The sequence below is a fragment of the Leiobunum rupestre genome, chromosome 3 (assembly GCF_980474605.1).
Source record: "Leiobunum rupestre chromosome 3, qqLeiRupe1.1.hap1, whole genome shotgun sequence".
Classification (NCBI taxonomy): Eukaryota; Metazoa; Arthropoda; class Arachnida; order Opiliones; family Sclerosomatidae; genus Leiobunum; species Leiobunum rupestre.
The window spans coordinates 16,315,128-16,341,273 of NC_143386.1; the positions used below are offsets into that span (position 1 = coordinate 16,315,128).

The 26,146-nt window shown below is 33.0% G+C and overlaps 1 protein-coding gene across 7 annotated transcripts; it reads left to right on the forward strand.

Moving 5' to 3' along the window:
* Window positions 1-455: 455 nt before the first annotated feature.
* On the forward strand, window positions 456-17,195 carry LOC149949686 (uncharacterized). Of its 7 annotated transcripts, none has more exons than XM_090167871.1 (3): window positions 3,210-4,163; window positions 11,237-11,306; window positions 16,777-17,194. In XM_090167871.1, the coding sequence occupies exons 2-3, from the start codon at window positions 11,281-11,283 to the stop codon at window positions 17,138-17,140; spliced, it is 390 nt and encodes a 129-aa protein (XP_090023997.1). In that variant the 5' UTR covers window positions 3,210-4,163; window positions 11,237-11,280; the 3' UTR covers window positions 17,141-17,194. The 7 variants fall into 7 exon arrangements, 4 of the variants coding, with proteins under 4 accessions (XP_090023997.1, XP_090023999.1, XP_090023996.1 ...); XM_090167873.1 differs by lacking the exon at window positions 3,210-4,163 and having other exon boundaries at window positions 10,920-11,306; window positions 16,777-17,006; window positions 17,070-17,192; XR_016479828.1 differs by lacking the exons at window positions 3,210-4,163; window positions 11,237-11,306 and adding an exon at window positions 456-530 and having other exon boundaries at window positions 16,777-17,195.
* Window positions 17,196-26,146: the final 8,951 nt, after the last annotated feature.

Consider the following 26,146-nt stretch of genomic DNA (forward strand, 5'->3'; position numbering starts at 1 on the left):
TTTGAATGCCTTAAATTTAAGATTAGATTATTTAATTAATATTTAACTACTTTTTAAGTAAGCGCCCGTCGGTTTTCTTTAATTAAATACCTTTTCTTAAAAATGGGTAATTCCTTTTTATTATCTCAGAGCGCTCTGAGGTCCACTCTTTGTTATCCACTAATTTTCCTTTTTATAAATAGTGTAGTTCAGAGGGTTCGTAGCGCTCTGAGAGCGGTAAAGGGAAATAGTGAAAATAATAAGACTTTCACGTTTCGATTTTTCCTATATATGGCTTCAAAAATGCAAATTAATTATTTTTAGCAGTTTAATTGTGGTCAAATACTTTAGACTAGCTTCAGATAAATTACATTTTCAAACACTTAAATTATTTAATTTGTTTATCCCTAGCATCATTGCTACCAAATCAAAGCGTTATATAGTCTTTGGTTTTTTTTTTCTTTTTCTTTCCAATAGTCCAGTCGGGCCATGGTCCAGTAAAGCAGACAATTATTTTTTATTTAACGAGTGGCAGACTGACAGTAGCTGAGGTACTTACTAATCCGGTCTGTCTTTAACATATTGTTTTAATGCGTGGAAATAATCCAAAGGAAATATAAGAGAGGAATAGTTTAGGGTTAAAATTATCTTGAAGATTTAAAGCTATGATTTTTGTGCGATAAACTTCCGGTTAATAAGTTTTCAATAGGCAAGGCTTAGTAATAACTTTATTTTACCGAAGTCCGAAAGTGAGTAGGCCTAACCATTGGCCAAATAATGATAAATCTAGAACATTACTTTTAGTAACTTTATTCGAAAAACCGCTCCAATAGCGCTAACACCCGATCGCAGACCTACGTCATTTTGGGAGTAAATTTTTAAGGGACAGTTTAAAAAAATTATTCACGGGGTCGTCGTAGTAAATATCCGGTATTTATCATTACTTGGCCCATGGCCTAACGTATCCACGTATCCCCATTTTTCTGTTAACTTTGAATAATTCCGCATTATGATTTTACTATACCTAAGAAAATCCCAGGCCCGACTCATTCACTAAAGGAATCAACCCGGTCAGACTTGACATTTATTCATAAAAATTATTAATTGTTAAAATTGTATGGTGGCTAATAAAACTAAAATGTAAGTAACTCACCGTTTTGTTTAGAAGTGGCACAAAAATGTTTCTAAGCTAGACCACTTATAAAGTTACCATACGGAATAAAACCAGAAGCCTATAAATCCAATTAGTAGTAATTTTTACAGCATTAAATTAGAGTTACTTTGTACTAAGGGATCTATCGTCTTTGTAGTGAAAAGTAGTTAACCTCAAATAGAAAATATGGTAAACAAAATCAAATCTAGAATCTGTTTACTTCACTACAACAAATATTCTATTACTTTGGTACAAGACTGCTTACCTACCAATATTTGACTATAGGGTAATTATTTCTGAAATCATCAGACTTTGCTGCATGATAGTAACAGATTTTAACAAAACTTTTTTGGTGCGTTCATCTACCTCTACAATGAAGATTTCCGAAGTTTACCGGAAATATTTCAAAAAATTTATAAGTTATGATTTTCTGAAATTGGAGTTTTTTGGCTTAATTTTGGTGTATGTTATTGACATTAATTTTAATATCGCGTTCGCTAAAGGTTGGGAAAACATAAAAAAGGGTATCCTAAGGTAAAACTGTACGCTGAAACCGAATTTGAAATCTATTTAATTATATCTGCTATATATTTTGATATACGAGCCAAAACGTGGGGTGACACTTAATATTTTACTCACTAGGCGGCACACCTCCAATATCAAGAAGCCTGTATTCATTGCATCATCTTATACACAGAAACGTTCTTGTAAAATATCGTTTTGGTCTTAGCATTATTTCTATATAAAAATAATATTAAATTTTTCTTATTTTGACCAATTATTTATTGCAATTTTTTTGAAGTAATATAAAAAAACCACTAATGGTTATGCTAAACAATTTCAATGCAATTTATTCCATTTTTAAGAACCGTGCTTTGGTCTTTTTCAAACATTCGTTCGCAAAGTAGTAATGTCTTCACCTTGGTGATGTGGGACTTTTAACTACACAAAGAATTTCAAATTCCGAAATCCAGTGTTCATCTTTTCTATTTGGCCAGTTGTAAGAGCTCAATATTCCGTGCGGGTGAGTAAACTAATAAGTGATTCTCTGCATTCTTCATTTGTTTCTCTAACTACTCGGAAATATAACTTGGCCAGGCAAGAAGTCGGACCGTGGATGCAACGTTTCATCGCAGATTTAAACTTTCAAAAATGCGTAATTGTGATAAAAGATTGGTGACTGCGTGTTCCTTGTTCGGTTTTAGTCTTTTCGAGTCTGTTTTTTAATATTATCACGATGTAAATCTACATAGATTTACATTGTGATAATATTAAACAGACTCTCGGGTGAAGAATCATCTGCGATGAAACGTTGCATCCACGGTCCGACTTCTTGCCTGACCAATACGTTGCCACAATTTTGGACCCGCACGGAATATTGAGCTCTTACAACTGGCCAAATAGAAAAGATGAACACTGGATTTCGGAATTTGAAATTCTTTGTGTAGTTAAAAGTCCCACATTACTACTTTGCGAACGAATGTTTGAATAAGACCAAAGCACGGTTCTTGAAAATGGAATAAATTGCATGGAAATTGTTTAGTATAGCCATTAGTGGTTTTTTTTATATTTTAAAATTGCAATAAATAATTGGTCAAAAATTAGAAAAATTTAATATAATTTTTATATAGAAATAATGCTTAGACCAAAACGATATTTTACAAGAGCGTTTCTGTGTATAAGATGATGCACTGAAAAAAGGCTTTTTGATGTTGGAGGTGTGCCGCCTAGTGAGTAAAATATTAAGTTTCACCCCGCGTTTTGGCTCGTATATCACAATTTATAGCAGATACAATGAAATAGATTTCAAAGTCTGTTTCAGCGTACAGTTTTACCTTAGGATACCCTTTTTTATGTTTTCCCAACCTTTAGGGAACGCGATATTAAAATTAATGTCAATAACATACACCAAAATTAAGCCAAAAATCTCAAATTTCAGAAAATCATAAATTTTTTGAAATACTTCCGGTAAACTTCGGAAATCTTCATTGTAGAGGTAGATGAACGCACATAAAAAGTTTTGTTAAAATCTGTTACTATCATGCAGCAAAGTCTGATGATTTCAGAAGTAATTACCCTATAGTCAAATATTGGTAGGTAAGCAGTCTTCTACCAAAGTAATAGATTCTAGATTTGATTTTGTTTACCATATTTTCTATTTGGCCAAGTAATGATAAATACCGGATATTTACAACGACGACCACGTGAATTATTTTTTTAAACTGTCCCTTAAAAAATTTACTACCAAAATGACGTAGGTCTGCGATCGGGTGTTAGCGCTATTGGACGGGTTTTTCGAATAAAGTTACTTAAAGTAATGTTCTAGATTTATCATTATTTGGCCTATGGTTAGGCCTACTCCCTTTCGGACTTGGTAAAATAAAGTTATTACTAAGCCTTGCCTATTGAAAACTTATTAACCGGAAGTTTATCGCACAAAAATCATAGAAGTTTTGTAGTATTCTTCAATGTATCACAAAACTAAAAAAACGTATTATAAACTTATGGAGCACTTAATTGAGTTTTGTTACTGACGCCGTGAGAGTTTATACTCTTTATGGATGTGAACACTTAAATTCCAAAAAAAGCTTTAGGGTATTTGTCTCTTTTTTAATGTTGGTTGTCTTCATAAGCTGAGCCAAGACATCACTATTATCAGCCGTAAATTATTTGTTAAGTCATCATACCACATGTTATAATTATGGGGAGACTATCCATAATATGATTTGCGAGCTGAATGGTGTAAAAAGCAAACAAATTTGCTCTCCAAACATTTTACTATGCCCAGTCATTTGCCCTTCTACCGTTTAATATATAAGGAATGAAACCTGATAATAAAAGATTGTAATGATTTCATATTTTTTAGTTAAATAAGAATGCCCGAACATCACTAGACACACTATTTTGGAAGCTCACAATTCCATTTTGAATATTTAATATTCCTTTATGCCTAGTCAATTATAAACAAAGACAATTTGAAACACAAAAAACCATATATTGAACATATAGGGGCAGCCTTTGCTCAACATTGGTAAGCGAAATCAAAATAGGTAAGTAATTAAAAAAATGCATGCAAGTTTCAAAATTATGTGAAATGCAGAAAGGCTTGTTCCGTTTGGACCCTCATAATAGAAAAGGGGCTGATGTTTGTGGTACAAAATGAATACATTCAATGTGTTCGTTTACTGTAAAAATTAAATATATTTTTATATTATGAAAATGACAAATTTTAATTAAAACTACCTTTGAATTTGCTATCTATAACTGTAGATGTGCTTCTGATTAATTCAATCTTATCCTGACATAAGCAGGTAAATACTAGAAATACCCTACCCCAGATGATTTTGGAAACCAATTGAATGAACACGGTTTTTTTTCGTATGAAAAGAATAGTAAAATAAAACCAACTTAGAATGATGATCAAGGTAGCATCAAGGTTAGTGTAATCCAAATGTATACTAAACTCGTTTTCCAGAATTTGAAAGGGCAATATTTGCGCCATTGAATAATACTTTTAAAATCGCATAGATTACTATTCATTATTTAAAATTAGTAATTACTATTAGTGTAAAAATAATTTGAGCCTCATCTACCTGGATTCAGTTAGATTTGGCTCAAAATCAAAGAGCAGAAAGACATTATGCTGAGCGGAGCAAGACTATATTGGTTTTAAACGTGTTAGTTCACTTTGATACACAATTAAGTCATCCACCTTATGAACAAAGGATTTATATTGATATGATGCGTTATATATTCAATAAATACAACAACCAAACAAGATATTTGAAATGAACTTGGAGGAAACTTTAATCAGGCAAATATAAAAATCAAACTGGAGAAATAACTCTCATATGGCATATTATGCAGTAAAGTTTTGTATCACTGTTCTGTTTCATTTTACTAATAGTTTGCTTCGCGTTAAAGAGTCAGAATGTTTTTGATCTATTAGATTTTTGCATAAGGTATATAAATATATAATGATAATAATAATGGTAATGATGATTTTACTTGAAAAATAAATATTCACTAGCAAATTGAAGTTTTTAAATGGAAGGGTAGGCTTCACTTAATTTCTTGGGTGCCTGTTATTGATGTCATTTGCGGGCAGGTTTTTATATTGGTTGCTACTAGAGCGAGCTGAGAGATAATGTTTCAGAGGGAAACCAGAGAGAAAATTGTAAGAGAAAAATTTCTCAAGACCTTAATCCTAACTTTGGGATTTTCCAAAATCATTTTAACTCTTATGGTGAACATTAATATGACATCAGAATAAAAATTATACCTTTAATAAATTTATAATTGTTTTACGTATAAGGAAATTAATTACCAATAATCAGAAATAAATACCTTATTTCGAAAACCAACTTTGATGTAATAAGCTTTCGAAACATATTGGTGGTTTTCACTGTTTTTTGATGCACTGTTAAAGTTATTGAGCGAGTGAGTGTTTATTTTATGTTCACGCTTGGATTGTGGACATTCGTGATGCATTTTGCAAAAATACTTTTGTTAAATTTCTAGTCGAGGATATAGCAACTAAGGATAGTTGCACTGGTTCTTTTCCATTTTCATTATTCAAAAATCTTTTCTTAATACCGTGCATTACATTACTTGAAATTGATTTAAACAATTTAGGTGACAATTGAAGATCTCAACAACATGAAGTGTATAACTAAATAGTTTTAATATTGTTTTTTATAATTTATTCCATTTGCTTTTTTTACAATACCAAAAGAAGTTAAGTATTCATAAATTACACAGAGATTAATTGTTAAAATAGTTCTGTAACAATTTCAGTTTAATTCTTTAAGAAATTGGTTTTCTCGGATTTAATTTTAATCTGTTTTTCCTATTGTTTAATTTTCATTATTTTTTCAGAAAACAAGTCTTTATTGTCTAATAAAATTTTTTATAGACATTAGAAAAGTCAAATACCAAATTGAATGTTTAAAGGGTCGAATAATGTTAGAAGATATATTGAATTTCTAATCGTACCACAGCAATTTGTGTTCATTCTTGTTTACCAAATAGTTTTCAAATTGTGTAATAAAAACTTAAAATGAAGCCGTTTATTTATGTTACAATTTTTTTATGAACTTATATATCATTCTAACAGTTGATCAGATAGAAAGACTAAAACTAAAGGCCGTGAAATTCCACAATCTAGGAAATTATTATTATTATTCAACCAGTTCAGAAATTATATAAAATGCCAAATATTTTCTATCCTCACTTTTGAATATTAAATTTGGTAACTAAGCTCCACTGTTGTGCTTCTATTAAAATATTACTTCTATTATAGAAATAACTTTAGCAGATATTTTGTACGCATTAATCTTTTTATTTTGTTATTGGCCCTTCTATGTTGATGCTCTTTAAGTAATTTTCAGAAAAACTAAATATTTCAAGAAAACCAAAATAAGAATCTAATTTTTTTCAACGTAATACTGAAAAAAAGAGACAACTTTTACTAGTCAGGGTTGCCACAATACTTCCAGATTCAAATTCCCAGACTTTTCCCTGATATTATAAGGGCTCTTAAAAAAAGACAAATGTGCATCGGGGAAAAAAATCTACTGTATGACTTTTCACGTTTCCGATTTCGACATCACCATGCCCATCGATGACGCATAGACTAGAGGAGTCGTTTTTGTTGTTTTCTCTGAGCACGCAGTTGGAAAGCACGTTGGAAATGTAGATGTCAATACTTCGTAATGCTCATCGATGGCATCTTTTTTTTTAAAGCAAATACGATAACTAAAATTTTGTCGCTATCATTTGATGGCATTGATTTTAAAAAAGAATGTACAGTTCACAGGTGAAATCGTGGGAGACCAAAATTCCGTACAATTGACACTAACATCACGATGGACATCAGAAAAATCGCATCGGTTTTTTTCGGCATAGATTTTAAGAGATTTTCCCTGACTTTTTAAGGGCAAAATTAGACTAGATTTAACTTTATATTTTACTTTTATCAGAAGTTGGTAAATTTAAATAAACTTATTTCAGTATAAAGGTTATTGCAACGTTAAAAAAATTAGCAAAACATTCAAGGAACTAAATAATAATCACATAATTTGTCATAGATCTAGAGTAAAATTAAATTCAGTGTCCAAATAAAATTGAATCTCCTGACTTCTCCCTGACCTTTTACAAATTCTCAATTAGACCCATTTTTAAATTCCCTGACATGTGGCAACTCTGGTTGTGAAACAGCAAGAGTATATTTTAATAAAAATACATGATAATTAATAGCTACAGAACCATTTGAACGATTTCAAAACAAATTCCGTTGTGAATATTTATTAAAATACTGATTCACAACACAACAGTGGTCTCATTTATTTTCAATTAGTGTTGCAACGAATATTCAGTAATATTTTGCTTGTATTTCGTAAATCATTTTTCTCGAATAGAGGGTGTGTGAATGTATGATACATTTTGCCCGCAGAAAAATACTATTAACAATTTCAAATTGCTACCTAGGTACGGCCAACTTCGATCACACTAAAAATCGAAGTTGGACCTACTATTATAGCAGCCGGTACAGCCAACTTCGGTTACGCGCGAAATCGAAGTTGGCCGTATATAGGTAGCGCCCCGGTTCTTTTTATTTTAGGACTACACCACTGGTTCGAATTGGAAAAGAGTCTCGCAGGAGTCGTGTGAACCATGAAACGAAAAATCCGCGATACCAGTCCCGAATATTCGGTATTTGGCCAAATTCGCTATTAGTTGTAACATTAGTTTCATGGCTTAAAGTTAGTCTATTTTTCATGTAGCCTGTTGATATAAGAACATAGTGTTCTTCAAAAGTAGTGACTGTATTCAGAGAATTAGTGTAGTTTATGTTATTGGTCTTCCACAACGCATTATTTATGACTAATAACACTCAATAATGTTCAACAGTGCAAAAAGACTAGCATTAATTTTAGCTGAATCTACAATTGAACTTCAGTTTTCAATTTTAATAGCAGTGCTACTATGATGTATTGCTACCAGAAATAATTGTAGTTAGTGAGATATATAGATAACTTATAATATTTTACCATATCTTCACCCTAGTTGAATGATCCGCTGGTATTAATTCTTATTATTTTTGACTATGACTAAGATTTAAATAGTCTGTGTTTAAATGATTTTGTTATTTTCCTAACTTTCATATCAATTCAGCCAATTATAACATGAAAAAAATTAAGATAAATCTTTTAAAACTTTGTTGAGCTCAACCAATGTTTTGATAAGACATGCAAGTAAAATATTTGATCTAGCCAAAGAATGAAGTACTAATTACTATAGTCTGAATTCAGTTTCTATCTAAATAAATTAATCCAATGAAAGAAACAAAACAACTTTGTTTTTGATAAATCCAAGCTCTTAAAAATGTCAATTTTAGAGTAACCTAGCATTCTGGTATATCTTAAACAAAATAGATGCGTAAAGTGGGATTAAAAATTTTTGCAGCTTAACAGTAAATTAAGCTGATACATGACCTCACTCCTATTTATATTATTATATGTATTGTCCATCATCCTATATGAGAGACAAAATATCACCTCAACCAGACAAGTTTTAACATTTTGCTTTGCCCTGTGTAATTATGTATTTTTGTGCAATATTTAATACCAAATTATTGAGATGTTGGAACCCTTTAGTTCATTGGCTATGGTTTTTTATGTTCATAGTTCTTTCTTATTTATTTTGCATGACTAGATATTTATGAAGAAACCGTTGAACCATTTATTGTCTCAGTAGTTTTGCAACATTTGGTGTATGCATTACAGCACCAAATAAGAAGTATTCAGTAGTAATTCTAAAAAACAATAGATTAACATGTTTAGTTTGTCATCATGGCAAACATTCATGTTTCTTCTGTAAAATCAAATGCAGTTTGACAATGATATATGTGTGAATCTTGCTGAAGTCGTAGAGTTAGCTATTCAATAACCTATAAAATACACACATAAACCTATATTTGTGAAAAGAATTCCATAGTCATAATCATAAGCAAATATACATGGAAGGGAAAAACTTTTACTGTAAAGATTTAACTTCAAAAGATGGAGTATTGGTATTTCCGTCCCCAAACCGTCTGCAATTTTTGATTGTGGTTTGGACCTCACCCAAAGTTCGAGTAAGTAGCATAAAGTAAGAAACAATTGTGTAAAACACATGAAAATGTTTTTGTGAAAGTCTTCTTTTAATACAATGAGATTGCATAATTTATTTATATTTAATCGTTGTGAACTTCTTATTTCTTTTGCGTAATTGTACCTCTTTTGAAAACCAACCATGCTTTTGCCCATGCGCAGACCCTGCTTTCTCGTTTTGTGGAGCTTTAAAAATAATAAATATATTGAAACTTACTGTATATATATACATACTTATGGACGATCTAAAGTTGCATAACTAAGCACAAATTTGATCAGAACTAGGACACAGAAATTTCTAGCAAATAAAAATGCTGAACTGTCCTCGAGTTATAATCATTTGGAAATTAAACTGATTAATTTGGAAAACAATTAATGATTTAGTGAAGTTTTTGTGTAGGGAAAGTATTTATTTTGGACAGGAAACCACTACTTTTGGGAGTGGTTGTAATAACACTTTCCCAATGTGCAAACTAGAGCAAGACTATCTTGTAAACCTCCCATTCTGTCTATAGGAATAACCTTACTAATTTGGAAAATATTTTTATTAAATTTTTTTGAAACATTTGTACTTAATTACAAAATAACAGATGTGAAAGCTTGAGAGTAGTCCATAGGGCCTGGTTTCGGGTCAATTGGAAGGTATCTCTTATTTTTGGACATTTTCACCCTTCATTTGACTCCTCATAGTTCGATCCAGACCCATCTTCAGACACCTTGATGAAAGGGGATGAAATAACAGTACATATTTCTACCATTTAAAGTATTTAAAAATACTGTGCCAAAAATTAATGAAAATCACTCGATGCTGGTTTAAACTCTTTATTATGTTTACATTTTAATCTGAATTATACTGTTTCATAGCTTCCTCATACCTTACTATATACATATTGATTTATTCTAATATTAACTTTTTTCCTCAAGAAGTACTTGTATTGACTTGTGAATGTGGATATTCAAATAAGTTTGATGATGGAGGACTAGCCATTTTGAATATGGGACCATTCTGCATAAGCCATTTTGTACACAGAAAATATATTAAGCCATTTTGTACACGGAAAATATACTAAGGATTTTCAACATTGTCGGCGAGGCAATTTTTTGCTTCAAGTCTCTCTTCCAATGGGCGCAACGTTTGAAAATTGACGAAATGTTTAACACTATACTGCCATAGAAACATTACTGGTTTCTAACGTAACTCTAAAATTGTTTTTAATTTCTGAAAGTTTAGGTTACACTCTCTCTACCCAAATATATAGACAAAGAAATGAAAATAGGAATACTGTTGTGGCAATATTCAGCATTAAACTCTAGAAATATGACACCCTTTATACCAGGAGCAACCTTAACACAATTACTAAAAACTTATTACGTCAGTTTTATCAGAGTGCTATTAATTTTTTTTATGAAACATATAGTATTTAATTGGGATGACAGAACCTTTTTTATTAAAAATTTACCCAATATTTACTTTTTTTTAACTTAGTAAGTCTTAGGTCTTTGCTTATATTCTAATATTTAGTAAAAGAGACCCTTTTTTGATACATAAAACATCACACATTATTAATGTTTCCAATGAATAACTGCTTAGGTATATAGGTACTTCTCTCGTAAGAAATATATTATATACTTCTGCTAGTACGTAAATTAAACCTTTTTTTGAATTAGGTGTACAATAATTACCTGAACTGTATGCCTGAGAAAAATATTCTTGACACCTTCGCTTGAAAATTCAAAAATGATCGAAAATTTTAATTGTTTGAAACCAAATTTATCGGTCTACTTTTGTAATGGAAAGAGTGCTTATTTGTTTTCATCTAAGGTATTACCAGTTCTTCATAAGATAATTTAATTGTTTTGTTTCTTTCATAAAGTAAAATTTGGTTTTGCCAAAGTGGGCCCTTTGTTATCTTACCAAAGATAATACATTTTTTATCTTTATTGTATGTAGGGTACACTACAGGTTTCACCAGGAATTCATACCTCGAACTTGGAATGGTTATCCGGCCGTATTCCCTATGGTAAGATCTCGGGGACCGTTTTCAGTGACGTGAATGAGAAAAAAAATCGCCCCCTCGCACGTGTCTCCCCTCTTTAGGAGTTTTTACGCCGCGCAACCTCCCGTTTTTTGTTGTTCGACTCCCCGTCATTTCGAAATTTAGGGTTTGAAACCCTACCATTGATAGCGACGGGTCAGCTCGCTCTCCCGACCTCTCCATGTGGAAGGATTAAGTCCGGCATTGTTAGCGCTGTCAAAATTGTCAGCAGTTACAATGCCCTTGAGAACCGCGAAGTCCGAATTACGAGGGGACCGTCGCTATCAATAGAGCGACAGCGAAGGGAAAAGCAAAAAGATGTTTGAACCCTTTTTCGACACAGGGGGATGAAATTATCTGGCAAAAATAAATCTGACTAAAAAACGAGCAAGTTCGGCTTGTAGGAAATCTTTCAACAGCCACCCAGTTCTACTACCAGGAGTGTTTACTCTCTATTGTGAACATGGTAAAGGATTATAGAATCATTTGTTAGTAGCAATTTTCCATAAGTTGGGGAGTTATCAAATTAAAAGCAACAAATATTTTTGAGGGGCCACTTGTTCATCCTAATATGGGGCTGGTGGACCCTTTTATCTGATTCAGCGTCTTTCAACATGTGCATCAATTACTAGCTACATTAAAACCTCAGTTACAATTATCTTCTCAAAATATTTACCAAGATAAAAATTAGTATGTCTTACAAGGGAAGTATCCATCTGAAGTATAAATGAAACATGTACCTTTGCTGGCTAATGATTTAAAACGCAAAAATTTACTCTTAATTAGGAATATTTATTTATAAGCCATATTTTTAATAAAATCAGTAAGCCTCTGCGAAGATACATGTTTAAAAAGAATAACATTAGCAGTATAAGGAGATTAATACTTCTCTCTAAGAGGTATATTATATATTTCTGGTTTTAAGTCTTATTAGCTACATAGAATTGATATGAGTGTAAAAAATTTACCACTAATCATTAAGGTTAGATCAGGGAAAGGGGTTTTTATGGGTTTCTTTTGCAATGTTATTTAATAGTATGGAAGCAACTATGTTATACAACAAAACATACGATGTAAAGTTCTATTTACTTAAGATATATGTTATGTTGTGAATCTAAATATAACCTTTACAATTTTGACAACAGGCTTAGGAGGTTTGCAAGTTCAATATGCGTAGTTGATGATTAATGAAATTAAAAACGACTTCGTTATATTTGCATATTTAATAAAATATTTATGATATTTACAATGAAAGTCCGACTAGTTTCGTCGTGCCTAGCATGACATCTTCAGGGAAGTCGTTTTTAATTTCATTAATCAATTTTGACAACACGATTTAAAAAAGGCTGGTACTTTGAATTTACTTGCGTAAATTGAATCTGAAAATTTTGTGGTAACCCTTTATTTACTACAAATGTTATAAGCTTCAAATATGTACCTGCACAGGCTACCACTGCATTTTTCCAATAAAAAATTAGAAGAAAAATAGTTTTGGCTTGCAATCATTTTGTGACTTTATATAGCTATTATAGTTTTATATTATAATTGTATGCATACAGCCATGTTGCATGGTTGGCTATCTGTACTAAATAGATTTTATATATTTCCAAACTGCATTGTTTATGTATAATAATGCTTGTGCTCTTCAAACATTGCCTGAACAGAGCCACAACTTTTTAACAACACAAGGTTCCTTGTTGACAGACTTCACTGGAAAAATCATACTGGTAAATTTTTATAATATGTTATTGACTATGTACAATTTCCAAGAAAATAGCTATAGGCTTATTCTGGAAATGTTACATTGCAATGAAAAGGGTCACAACCTGGATCATAAATTAATTCGCATAATGATTAAAGTTCATTGTTACTTAGAAAAATATCTGGCTACAAAGTAGTACATGTAATCAATTATTTGTAAAAATAATTGGGGCTTTTAAAAGTGCAAAACTCATGCTAAACTTTTACGACTACACAATTGTTAGCAGGATCTGCAATACTTCTAATTTCATAATTTCAGTTTGATAGCAGATTTATTTTAAAACTAAACGCCTATTATAATGGCATTTAGAAAAAATTAGGTAATGGAGTGTACTAAATTAAAAATGTCCTCTTCACACTGACTAGCAAATAGTGTTCACTAGATTGCCATTGTTGGATTTCCAAAAAACCATTATTTTACTTGACTCTTTTACGATAATGAAAACGAGAGAGAACATGGAATTTAGTTTTATTGGAAGTTTATAAAAATAAATACTTAAATCAAAAGCCTTGGTGTAAAGTGTCTGAGTTACCTTGAAATTTTAGACCTGTAAAGCCTAGGTCAATCTTTAATTCTTATTTGTTAGTCGAAGCTACATGTAGAATCAACAACCCCAATTTTGTTTTTCCGTGGATAGCCCAACCCTGTACGAACACTATCTTTAATAGCAATAGCTTTATTGGGGCCCGGGAGTGCTCTCGGTGGCTTTTGCACTAATAATTCAGTGTATTCTTCACCAAAGTGATAAAGTGAACTTTACTGACAGTGGGACCTAGTTGTTAGAAAAAACCAAAACATTTGTCATAATAATGAAAGAATGAAAATAATACACTTCGAAGTTATTTCAATGCTTCTATTCTGCAAGTTTTTTTCATGTTCAATTCAATCAAAAGTAATAATAATTATTAGCTCAGCTAAGTCATCGACAATAGTGTTGCCATTATTTCAGTGGGCTGGTTTAAATTGTTTATAAGGGTAGTGGCAAGCCCTTTATGCCACATGAGAACTTGCAAAATCAACACAAGAGTGATCTTGAATTTTTAAAGCAGTGCCACAAGCTGAGAAAAAACCCGGCTTGATCCTCTTAAGAATAATACTCAGTCTAATACCCAAGGCACCACCTTAGGCCCAAGTCATCTAGCGACTTATAATGCCTTTAAACAGGTGGCCGGGTTACGACGCGTAGGAGGGTGGTGGCAAGCCCTTCATGCCACGCGAGCCAACAGCTCCCTACACTAACTATTACCGTTAACCTTGACAAGTGTGTATGGGAAGGCAAAACGAAGAACTCGGGGGAAAACCTCTTTAACCAGTGGGGAGAGAACTTGCGAACTCAACGCAGGAGTAGTTCCCAGTTTTCACCCAGTGCCATAAGTTGGGATCAAACCCAGCTCCTAACCACTCTGCCACCCTACCTATAAACTGATATTTTGCTCTTTCCATTTACAGAAAGTAAAACAAATCTAATTAATTACTTTAAACTAATATTGTTAACTCAATTTTTTTATCACAGGTTGTCCCACTAGATATTTCTTGGAAAAATATCCATAATATAAGCAAATGAATTCAAGTTCACAAAAAAATTTAAAACTCAATTTCCTACATGACTGAGACAAATTTTATTTCACATGCAAAGTTATATATGTGGTTAACAAAGAAAAAACAAAATGTAAAATGAACTATGAAAATAATAATAAACTTTACATAAGAGTATTATAAATATTTAGAGTAATTTTATGACAATATACATTTTCAGTTATGAAAAAAGAAAGAGATTCGTATGGAACCTTCAACGACCTCATTCATAATAACGATATAAATGCAAAGTATTTGAATCTTCTTACTGGTTAGCTTAGACAATGAAATATAACTTAAACCACTTTTTACAGCTATCTAGATGTACATGTAGACAAGCTTCTTAAGCCAATGTTAAATGACGGGAAAATCCATTGCAGTGCCATTTTCTCACAAATGAATTAGAACAAATCTATAATTAACCACCTGGGGGGGAGTGGAAAAAGCTTAGAATATTCACCATGAAACTATATAGCCGTGTTGGATGAGTACAGTCTAGTTCTCATACAGTAATGTTGCCCGGTTTTTTCTATTGGTAATGTATGGGTTTATCAGTTGGAGGACCCGGGCTTAAATGTTGGCTCTGGCGTGACAAATTTTACTCAGTTTTGCACAGTTCTTTAAAAACTTTGTTTCTGATAAAAACAAAGGTAACGAGATTATTAATTACTTTTGCATTTCAAAATTGAAATATTCTATAGCATAAATTAAAAGTAGCGACTAGTGCAAATAATACGAGATAAAAAAGGCCAACAATTATATATTTAAAAGTGCACAAGATAAATTAATTAATTAAAATGAACCCGACTAGTTTCAGATACACGATTGATCTGTCATCAGGGGTCTAATCAGTTTACACACACTGGTCCATATCTATAACCTAGTAGTTTCTTAAAAAGTAATACATTCAATTTTTTTATGTTATCAACACCAGGACCTCCCTTACCAAAAAATAAGTTGGTTTTTAGTTGGTATTTAGTTGGTTTTCACATTTAAGTTGGTTTTTAGTTGGTATTTAGTAGGTTTTCACATTTAAGTTGGTTTTAAGTAGGTTCAAGTTGCCAGCATATTTTAATAAACTATTTAAAGAGGTAATAAGTTGTTTTTAAGTTGTTTTTAAGTTGGCTGGAAAATACTCATTTTTTGAAGTTGGTTTTAAGTTGGTTTTTAGTGGTCAGATAATTACTTATAATTTTTAAGTAGGTTATAAGTTGGCTTTAAGTGGTCTTTATTAAGAGGTCTTTTTAAGTAAGTTTTAAGTTGGTTTTAAGTGGTCTTTATTAAGAAAGCTTTTAGTTGGTTTTAAGTTGGTGTAAAGTGGTTTTTAAGTAGGTTTTTAGTTGGTATTTAGTTGGCATTTGTTCCAAATACGAACTTAAAACCAACTTAAAAAGTTACAAGACCACTTATTTTTTGGTAAGGGCTAGGTCACTAGTCCGTGAGCCAAGCGAGTGGTTGGTTTCATGGCGCCATCTATCACTTTTAACTAGACATTTTCCAAAGGCCACTGAAAGCGCTGGTCGTATCACAACCATTGCTTCTTCGGTTATCTCGAGACCTCATCAAGCGTTGATCAGGTAGTTCAACGATATAAACTTTATGCTGAACAATTATTCCATTATCTCGGTGAGACGTGCCCAAGCCGCTAAGAGTTTCATCTATGTCGTAGGCTAAAGTTGTCGGAACATTTGGGTAAAACGTCTTAAGTAATAGTAGATCCGATTCGTCACAGGCCTCAATTTTTTCAAGACAAAGAGCCGTATTGATTTCTTCCAATTGTGTGTATGATATGCCATGACAAAGCCGATTTAAAAACGTTATAATTTCGACCTTACCAGTTAAACGTGTCGCAGAATCCCTTGGAAAGAAGCGTGTGAGGCTTTACTAGGAATGCATGCTTTCACCGTTTGTGATACGACCAGCGCTTTCAGTGGCCTTTGGAAAATGTCTAGTTTAAAGTGATAGATGGCGCCGTGCAGAAAGCGATGTCAGAATTAGGGAAATCTTGGACTATAGAAGACCATCTTTTCGATAAACTTAGAGTTTACTTGCAAAATGTACGCAATTAACCACCTCAAAATCAAGTTCAGTAAACAATCTTCACTATGACCTTTTTAGGCTGAAGAGAGGTCAAGTAGATTCTAGTCAGCTACCTCCGAGCAAGGATGCACTTTACCGACATTCGAGGCGCGCAAACTATCAAGCGGCTATTTGGCGAAGAAGTTTGGAAAAACAACCAGCTATACCTAGTCCAGATGGCCAGATAATTGATGACAACGAAATAAAAGTAAATTGGATGAAAGCACAGTCTGCGCCTAATTCAGTTTTGGAACTAATGGCTTGTAAATGTAAGAAAGAATGCAAGTTGCCTACATGCAAGTGTATGGTAAATAACATTCGCTATTCTTCAGCATGTATTCTTGAAGATTGTGCCAATATGATAGAGCACATGGTGATTATCGACTCTGATGACGAAGAATAACGCTTAAAAATAAGCGTAATGTGTAAATGTTGTATAATAAAATAAAATTGATTTTCAAAGCATATTTTTCTCATTGAACATATTGAGGTTTTTCCAATAGTCGCTGAGCTATATCTTCGGAACTAAGCGAGATAGCCTATACCTGTACTAGACATTAGTTATTGGGCTTGAGTCACGCTTTCGAATGCACTATTACACAAGTAACTAGGATGAGCGGTAGCAGAGCTATAAGCTTTCAAAGGTTTGTGAAATTTGAATTTTCCCCCTTTTGGGGGGGAAAGCTGTGCGTCCAAACCGTCCACCAATTTTTCCCATACTCCCCAGTATTTTCGAAATTTTGAAATTGGTTAAAATAGAAAAAATAGATATAAATTGATAAAAAAAACATCAAAACTGATCAACTTTTGATCAATTTGAGGTCAAAATCCCATGTTATTTTCAATGGGAAAATTTAAATTTGTTGTTGTCAAAAACATTTTTCGTTGCCATGGCAAAACGGTTGCCCATTGAATATATTCCCTTTAGGATTTTTCAAGTTACATGAAGGTCTACCAATCCCCCGAGTTTGAACAAAATCGGTGGGTTACACTTCGGGATGTCTCCTTGTAAGTGTAGCTAGACGTGCCCGTTGCCGGAACCGAAGAACAGTGAGCTAAGGTGGAGGTATGAACAAATAAAAGTATTATTAAATCATTATATTGGCGTCTTCCCTCAAAAATAAATATAAGACGTGTAATCTCTCTGTAGTTTCAGTATTTGAAAGGAGTTTATTACACATGTATATATTTATGTATATACATACAAACATACACACACGTGTATGTATAAATGTGTATGTTTACATGAATAAGTGTATATACGTATGAACATATATTCACATTAGCCACGTTCACACATACCCTCGTTTTGATTTATCTGCGGTTAATAGAGTTTGGAAATCTGTTTGTTCACACGTTAATTTCCAGTGAGTTTTGAAGAAAATTGGGCATGTGTAGTATAGCCATGTAATTAGGAGTACGTATGCTCATGCAGTTCTGTCACGTTTTAAAACCATCTAATTAAAGACGAATGCACAAAGAAAATTTTTTTTAATTTAATTATGCCAAAAGCTGGAAGATAATTTTCTTGTAAAATATTAATATTTTATTAGGCGCAAAAAATCCACGATTGTTGATTTTCTTAAAGATTAAAAAACATGATGTCATGAATCGCTGCCAAACTGGTTGAAGAAGTGGTTCAGCCGAAGCGATCTGAAACATTGGGACGCGCAACAGCATCCAAACATTGCGGGAGCGCTCGCATCTTTTCAGAGGGTAGGTGTGAATGCGGCTTTTCCTATTTTCGACACAAAGGTAAGAATCTGTTTGAAGAAGTCATGCGTCTCCAGCCGATGCATACCAACATGCTCAAACCTTTAAGCCGCATAGATGCGTGTATGTTTGTATAGTAATAATAATAATATTAGTAATAATAGTAATAATAATAAAATAAGCTTTATTGGATATTCCTACTATATGTTTATGTGTGTATAAATAGGATTGAAAATCTATTAACGATTTTCAATCATAAACCTTGTCAGGTAGAGTTCAACAAATAATAGCGGTCTCTATCACATTTGCAAAATTTGAAACCAATATTACGTATATTAAGAATCAAATTCCTATTAACGTGTTAATATGAATTTAGTTATTTAACTAAGTAAGTTTGGCGATGGCCATCATTTTGAGTGAAAATTTATATCTATAGCAAAAAGCATAGGTGACGTTGCATGATGTCCTGCTGCCAAGTACCTATAAATGCATTTACATATATTTGACAGAAATGTCAATGAAAAAATTATTTAAAAAGACCCTCTTTAAAACTGCTCACTAAGGCTGCTTCCATGCAAATGAAGGGTTTGGTGTTAACATCGGGCTAGTAAACAAAATTTACCTTTAGAACTCTCCTGAGAAAGGAATACAATACAAATCTGAGCTTAGGAGGTACACGCAGTCAAAAATGATAACCCCAAAAAATACACATACGTGGATAATAGGTGTAACCTAATATTTAACCTACAGGCATTTCCCTTGTTTTATGTTTACGCAAACAGAAAATCATGATTAATTTAAAATATGAACAGTGTTTGCAAAAACACCAAAATGGGTCTATAGCCACTGAAAGAAGGGTTGGGTCGGTAATTTCTGGAAGTGTTCTTAAAATATTCAGGTGAGCCATGTTACCTTTTTAGTAAGAAATTATACAATCTAAATTTGTTAATTCAAACTAATATTTAAATAAAACGCTCAAATAATTTATCCAAGATAACAGTAGGCAAATATTATTTTGGGCCTTGGCCTTTTACACATGGCGCTGACTTAAGCGACGAAATATTACCAAAATTAAACGAATTTATCACTTAAATATGGTCAATTATTATAAAAATACATGATTTATAATAACATTCCCTTTCTAAGATTAATTAGATTAAATATTACGCTTGAAAATAGGTTATAAAATCCTACAATGCTAAGAAAACGTCGTAGGCCGCTTTAAAATAAAATAGCAGACGACACTTACGACGAACTCTGCAGACAAACAAAATCCATTCGAAATCCTTTACCCCTCCACAGCTTCCACAATACAAAATTGTAATCATGGTTAGGGTCTGATTTTCGGAACATTTCATTTCTCGAGTATATGGAAGGAATATTTTCTATTCCATTCCCCAAGCCTAAAAGACGGCTAGAAAAATGTAAACGTTGGATAAACGCGTGCGGAAGACCAGATTTTCTTACAGTTGAAAGCATAAAACCGCATCATTTTAAAAGCTCGGAGCATTTTGTGGGTAGTCAGGGTCCCACCCCCAATTATCCAGATCCTATGGTCAAATATATATCTAAGCATTTTACGCCTGTAGTTCATTAGATTGTAAAAATTACTATAGGATCCAAGAGAGGTACCTGATGGAAATCCTAGAGGCGATACTGTTCTTCGTGAAGTCAATGAGCTCGTTGAAAACATTGATAATAAACCCAATAACTCGAATGAGGATGAGAAAATGGAAAATAATTCCGCATCTGATGAACCTTCCATAGGACAAAGTACTGTAACTATGAATTGCGAAGAACCATTAGGCACAAATATGTGTTTACTAAATCAACCTGAGGTGCAATTTTCCTCATTGGAAGAACTGTTTTCTGAATTTTGGCAATATCAGTTGAGAAAAAATCTAGACTTGTTTTGGGCTGTCTCCCGAAAGCCAAATGGTCTTGGTAAAATTGCATCTAGCACAGATAAATTTAACGAAGTTGGATTTAGCGTTGAAATTAAAATATTTCGCAAAATTATTAATACTGATTGCCAAATACAACTTTCTGAAAACTTTCCAGTTCTCAATTAGTTTGAAAAAACTAATTGAATTTCTACTTTTTTGGATTCGTACAAATCATGTGCTGGGAATTACGAAGAAGCGTTTGTGGATTATTCTAAAACAGCTTTAAAATCTGCCTTCATGAATCCTTACACTAATGCGTTACATTCGTCAAATTGTCTGGGTCTCATTGGTTGTAATAATACACAGCGAAAATGCCCAAAATGCATAGAACTAAGAGCTCTGATTGGGAAGAAAATATCAAAAGCGAAACAAAGGAAGAGAAAAAAGAAAGAAAATAACAAAATACTTTCGATAAACTGAGAAATGAGAAAAAATCTCTAAGATTTAGAATTAATAAACTTGAAAGAAAAGTGAAAACATTGATGCGTAAGCAGATAACTGAGCCATTTGGAGGCATTTTTAGGGGAATTTCTTATGAAGACCCATTCTCTAGTAAGATTAACTTTTTTAAAATACTGATGAAACAACAGATGAAAATAATAGTTGATTATTATTATTAAAAAAAACCAGAAGAGACTCAATAAATGGTACCCTGCAATAATTCAATGGTGTTCTTACGTAAAAACAATATCAACAACAGCCTACGAATCTTTTAGAGAAGTAATTCCGCTAACAGCACCTAGAACTTTATACTCGTATATCTCAGTATTATCTAATAATAGTGGGTTTGTTAAAAAAGTAATTCAAAAGAAAGCCAAAATAGATCTAGGTGTTGTTGAGGAGCATCAGAAATATTTTTCTCTCATCAGAGGACTTACTACCCATTTTAAACCTATTTTGGCTCACTTTCCATGTCACGAAATGGAAGCTGAAGAATTGTAATATATTATGCAAGAAGCCATAGAAATTTGTGAAAATAGTGGTTTTAAAATATTATCCGTTGTGTGATAAATCCTCCATTAATCAAAAATTTATAAGAATGAGTACCTACATGGATACAGAAAAGGGTCTCACGTAATAAGTCAAGAAACCCTTATGCCTCAAGAAAAGACCCTCGTGATATTTTCTACGTATCAGGGGCGTGATTCTACTCTTATCGTTAGAAGTTAACGAAATAAAATTTTCGTTGGCTCCATTGAATTATATTAGCTAACGAAAAATTATTTTCGTTAAGTAGCTAACGATAAGAGTAGAATCACACCCCAGATGCGCCGCACATTATCAAAACTGTTAGAAATTGCTTTTCTAACATTGGCTTCAATAAAACACGCTTGCTAAGAAAACAGGGAAAACATATCTTATGGTCCCATATAGAAACAATGTTCAAAAAAGACTCTACTACACAGTTAAGAATGTGCCCTAAATTGACATTAGATCATATTACACTAGGCCCATACATGTATAGTGCAATGAGGGTAGCACTGGCAACCAAAATTTTTAGTGTTAGAGTAGCATCCGCTGTCGAGCAATTAGTCGGAGAGGACGCTTCAGAAACTGTTAAATTCGTAAGAACATTCAATAAGTTTTTTGATATTTTAAACACAAGAAACCTCAACCAAGCCCGACTAAAAAAACCCAAATTTAGATGCATTTACATCTAAATCAGATGACCGATTAAAGATACTTGGTACACAAGTGAAAATGTATTTTTTTAATAAAAACTCAATGCATTTTATCTTTGCAGTGGTTAGAAGCATGTTGTCAGAATTTATAGCCCGGTGTACCGGTAAAATCAAGAAACCACACCACCGGAGGCCTATCATCAGAATGCCCTACGCCAGCGTCCACAAGCCCGGACAGGTGACAAAACCAGCATGGGTAGTAGAACCCTACTACTGATGGTCGCACCCTCGACGCAAGCTGCTCAACCCAGCAGAAGGTGCAGCAATGGGACGACCAGCCCGCCACTTCGCACACAGCAGTGGGATAGAGAACGGATGCTCTAGCAACTCCGGCCGACACCCCACCTATAGAGGCAGGGAGCCAAGCCCTTTGGAGAGAGCGCCTAAAGGGAAACGGCAGGCACACAGCAACCCGCATAACCCGGCACAGCTGGCACCGCAGATCCCGGTGTGACCCAAAAGGCCGGGAGATGGGTCCGCCGTGCCCTCATACGGAGGCCCGCAGCCCCACAGCAGGCAACTAGTGGTTAGAAGCAGACTTCATTAACTATCTTAAGGAATGGAAGGAAGAAGCCGAAAGCCAAGATTTTTCAGCAGAAGGAAAATCAAAAATGCAACTCAGCCGAGAAACTTTATAAGGTTTACATACCACGGGTAATATTAAGTCAATTAAAGGATATATGTGCCAACATTAATTTTAATTTTTTTAGTTTTTTCTATTGGTGGAGCTGTAAAATTCCTGCTATCGAAAGGAGCCCCATTTGTCCAGACGGATAAATTTAACCCATGCGGCTGCTACGTTACCAAGATATAAACTGGCAAGGCTTATCTTTGGTAAGTACAAAATAAATTTTTTTATATATTGCTCTATAATTAACTATATGTGGAACTAAATATTTTAGTTCTAGTTCTCCAAAATGCTGGGTTACACATGTGCAGTTTCCGGATTTATAAACAACGTCCAGAAAACCAAAATCAAGGGAAAAAATTTCATAGGTTTCCTGTGGAAAGCGATCTAGGAGTCTCTGACAGATATGGTTAGAGCTGAACAAGATTAACCTTAAAAAGGCAATAATTTGTTCCTTTCATTTTAATTCAGATTTAAAAGCCTAACTGTTAAATTTAAAACAAAAAATGTTCCAAAAAATTAAATTCCAGCTCTAATGCTAGGATATTATAATCCGTGATAAAAACCCAAATATTTTGACACCAATCAAATCTAATTGTTCACAATATAGAGTAGTAGCACTCCGTAGCTTTGGCCATGGCGCCATTGTGGGCGCGAATTTTTTATGAATAGGGAAAAGCATGGGTGACGTCGTGTGACGTAGAACTGCCATTACTCTATAGAGAAACTAATTGAGAAAACAATAAATTCATCCTTGGACAACGAAAGTTCATTTCTGTCAAAATTACACGAGTGCCATTTCTAAAGTACGCTACATAATTTTAATATGTATAAAGGCTTTTTGAATGTATAATTTGATATTGTGATATCAAAATCAAAACTACTGGTAAAATTTTTAATATTTAACTTCATTTCTCTTGTTATTATAACACAGGAATTTATAACTGTGCAAAGAGTTCGGATTTAAAATGTTTCTAATAATAATCTCAAAGATCTGACTTTTGAAATGTTTGTTACTTTTTCTAAGTATCAATAAAACTTGAAATTAAAACTATATTGTTCCTGTTTATATTTTACATAAACTACAACACCTAAGAAAATTAATAGAAGTTATCTATATTATTTTGTTTAAAAAATATTTATCTCTTATTTTATTCATGAAAGTTTTAAAATATGGAATCTGGTAATAACCCATTTATATTATGTGTCTATAAATTCTTTAAAGACAGACAACTCTAAAATAAATATAAGCCATCTTTCTCGCCCGTCTGCTCGAGTTACTGGAACCCAATGACGTCACTGGCGCGGGAGAAAAGCTTTACGCGAATTTTCCCCAGCGTAAGTTCTGAATGCGCCCCCGTTGGGAAGACCTAATTGTTAGGTGGCGCGAAATACCATGTAATATTTGCCCAACTTACCGTTTTCGGGAGCTTGGCTTTGTGTGGTAGATATTTTGTTAAAAATTAAGTCCGGTAACGTAAAAAAAATAAGGTGTGACACTTATCGGAGTAATAGGCGATGCTTACAACGTATGACCTGAAGTATCATTCACACAATATAAGTTTCGTTGGTTCTCTTCTTTAGGCTTAACTAATTTAAAACTTCGATTTGTCAGTCATTTCGGAGCCTCCCTTACCAAAATGGGAGTCTTACTTTAGTCGCCAATTAGTCTCAATGTAGGATTAAGGATTTTTAAGTATTATGTAAGCATAAAAAACTGATACCAGAATTGTGGGTCCTAAATAAAATCTATTTTAGTCTCAATAAAAGAGTTTTATTATTATATATTTAAATGAAACTCATTTTAGTCTCAGTTAGGAACACTCATTTCTATAGACTTGAAAGAAGCTTAATTGAGAGTTGATTATGAGTTACAATATTATATTAAAATAAGAGTTATTTAATACTTCAATTTAGTATCATATGGGGAGACTAATTTTTGGGGACTTGAAAGAGGCTTATTTGAGAGTTGATTATGGGTTACAATATTATATAAAAATAAGAGTCATTTAAGACTTCACTTAAGTCTCATATGGGGAGATTCATTTCTGGGGACTTGAAAGATACATAATTGAGAGTTGCTTAGAGGTAACAATTTGAAGTTAAACTTTCGACTGGATCCTCTTATCTAGCTATTTTGGTAGTGTTATCTAAAATGAGTTTCGCTCTCGTGCCGCGCAATTGATTTAAATATATGTACATTAGTCCAAACAATACACCAAATATTTCATATGTTCTACTGTACTATACTTTTAAATTATACTTTTAAAATTATATTGTAGTAAAGTCCAAACAATGGAACTCATCATGAGTTCAACTATAATGACCCCTTAAGATTAATGGTAATGGATTTGCAACTTGAATCTTCAAGCTTGGTTACAAAATGGTCATACGGGATTGGCTGGCTATATTTGGTTAAGCTAAACTTACTTGAAACCCTCACATACTTACATTTAAAATTTTTGTTATAAAATAACAGTTTAAAAAATAACAGTTTAAAAAAGTCTTTTTACTAAATAATATACTTGAAATTCTTAAAATAGGATATTTCATTTCAAGTAAAATTAATTCTAAGTACGAGTGTGTAAATCAACTGAACTGGGTCAAAAATAGCCCAGCATCTAGCGCCATCCTTGAAGTCTGGAGATTTTAAAACTTGCAATCCAGCATGGCAGCTGAACAAAGTAGTCATTTTTGATTCAGTATTTGAGTAGCCAGCTAGAGGGTCATTATAAAATTAGATATTTAGAATATAATTTTGTTTTTTCTAAGGATACCCGAGCGTAAAAACAACCTGCTATATAGCGATCGCCATGCAATAATTGGTGAAGAATTTCGCTATAGATTGCAGTGGACTGCTCACATACAGGGCACCTGGATGTATCTTAGTTTTATTGATATCGGCAGATTTCCAATTATTGCTAGAGTTAACCCTTACCAAAATCGTGACTGTCACTTTTAAGCTTAAAAAGGTTTTATTTAAAGCTGTTACAGTTCCAAATACAGCCTCAAATCAGATTTAATTCATACTTATTCTGAGACTAATGAGAGTCTTAATTACGGTTGCAAAAATCTTGTAAAATGATATATCACTCTAGCGTCCCGCATGTATTTGCTAAAGGTTTGTTATGAGTTCTGCCTTGTAGAAGGCTACGTGTTACGGGAGTTTCGGAAATTCTCCGTTAACTTCGCCGAAGCGGTGCTGCTGTCGCAAAAACCATTTCCTGGTCAGGTTTTTTTTCAAGTGATATATCCAGGTAGGAACTACTATTATTAATCCAAGCTTGTACCTCATACTTTGGTATGATTTCATAATCTTTGGCACCTTTTTAACAAGTTGCTCAAGGAAAAATTTCTTTTAAATAGTCTTATTCAGAAAACTATAGCTGGTTTAAAAAATTATGGCAGTGAACCTTTAGCCTTTCTCACATAAGTGTGAA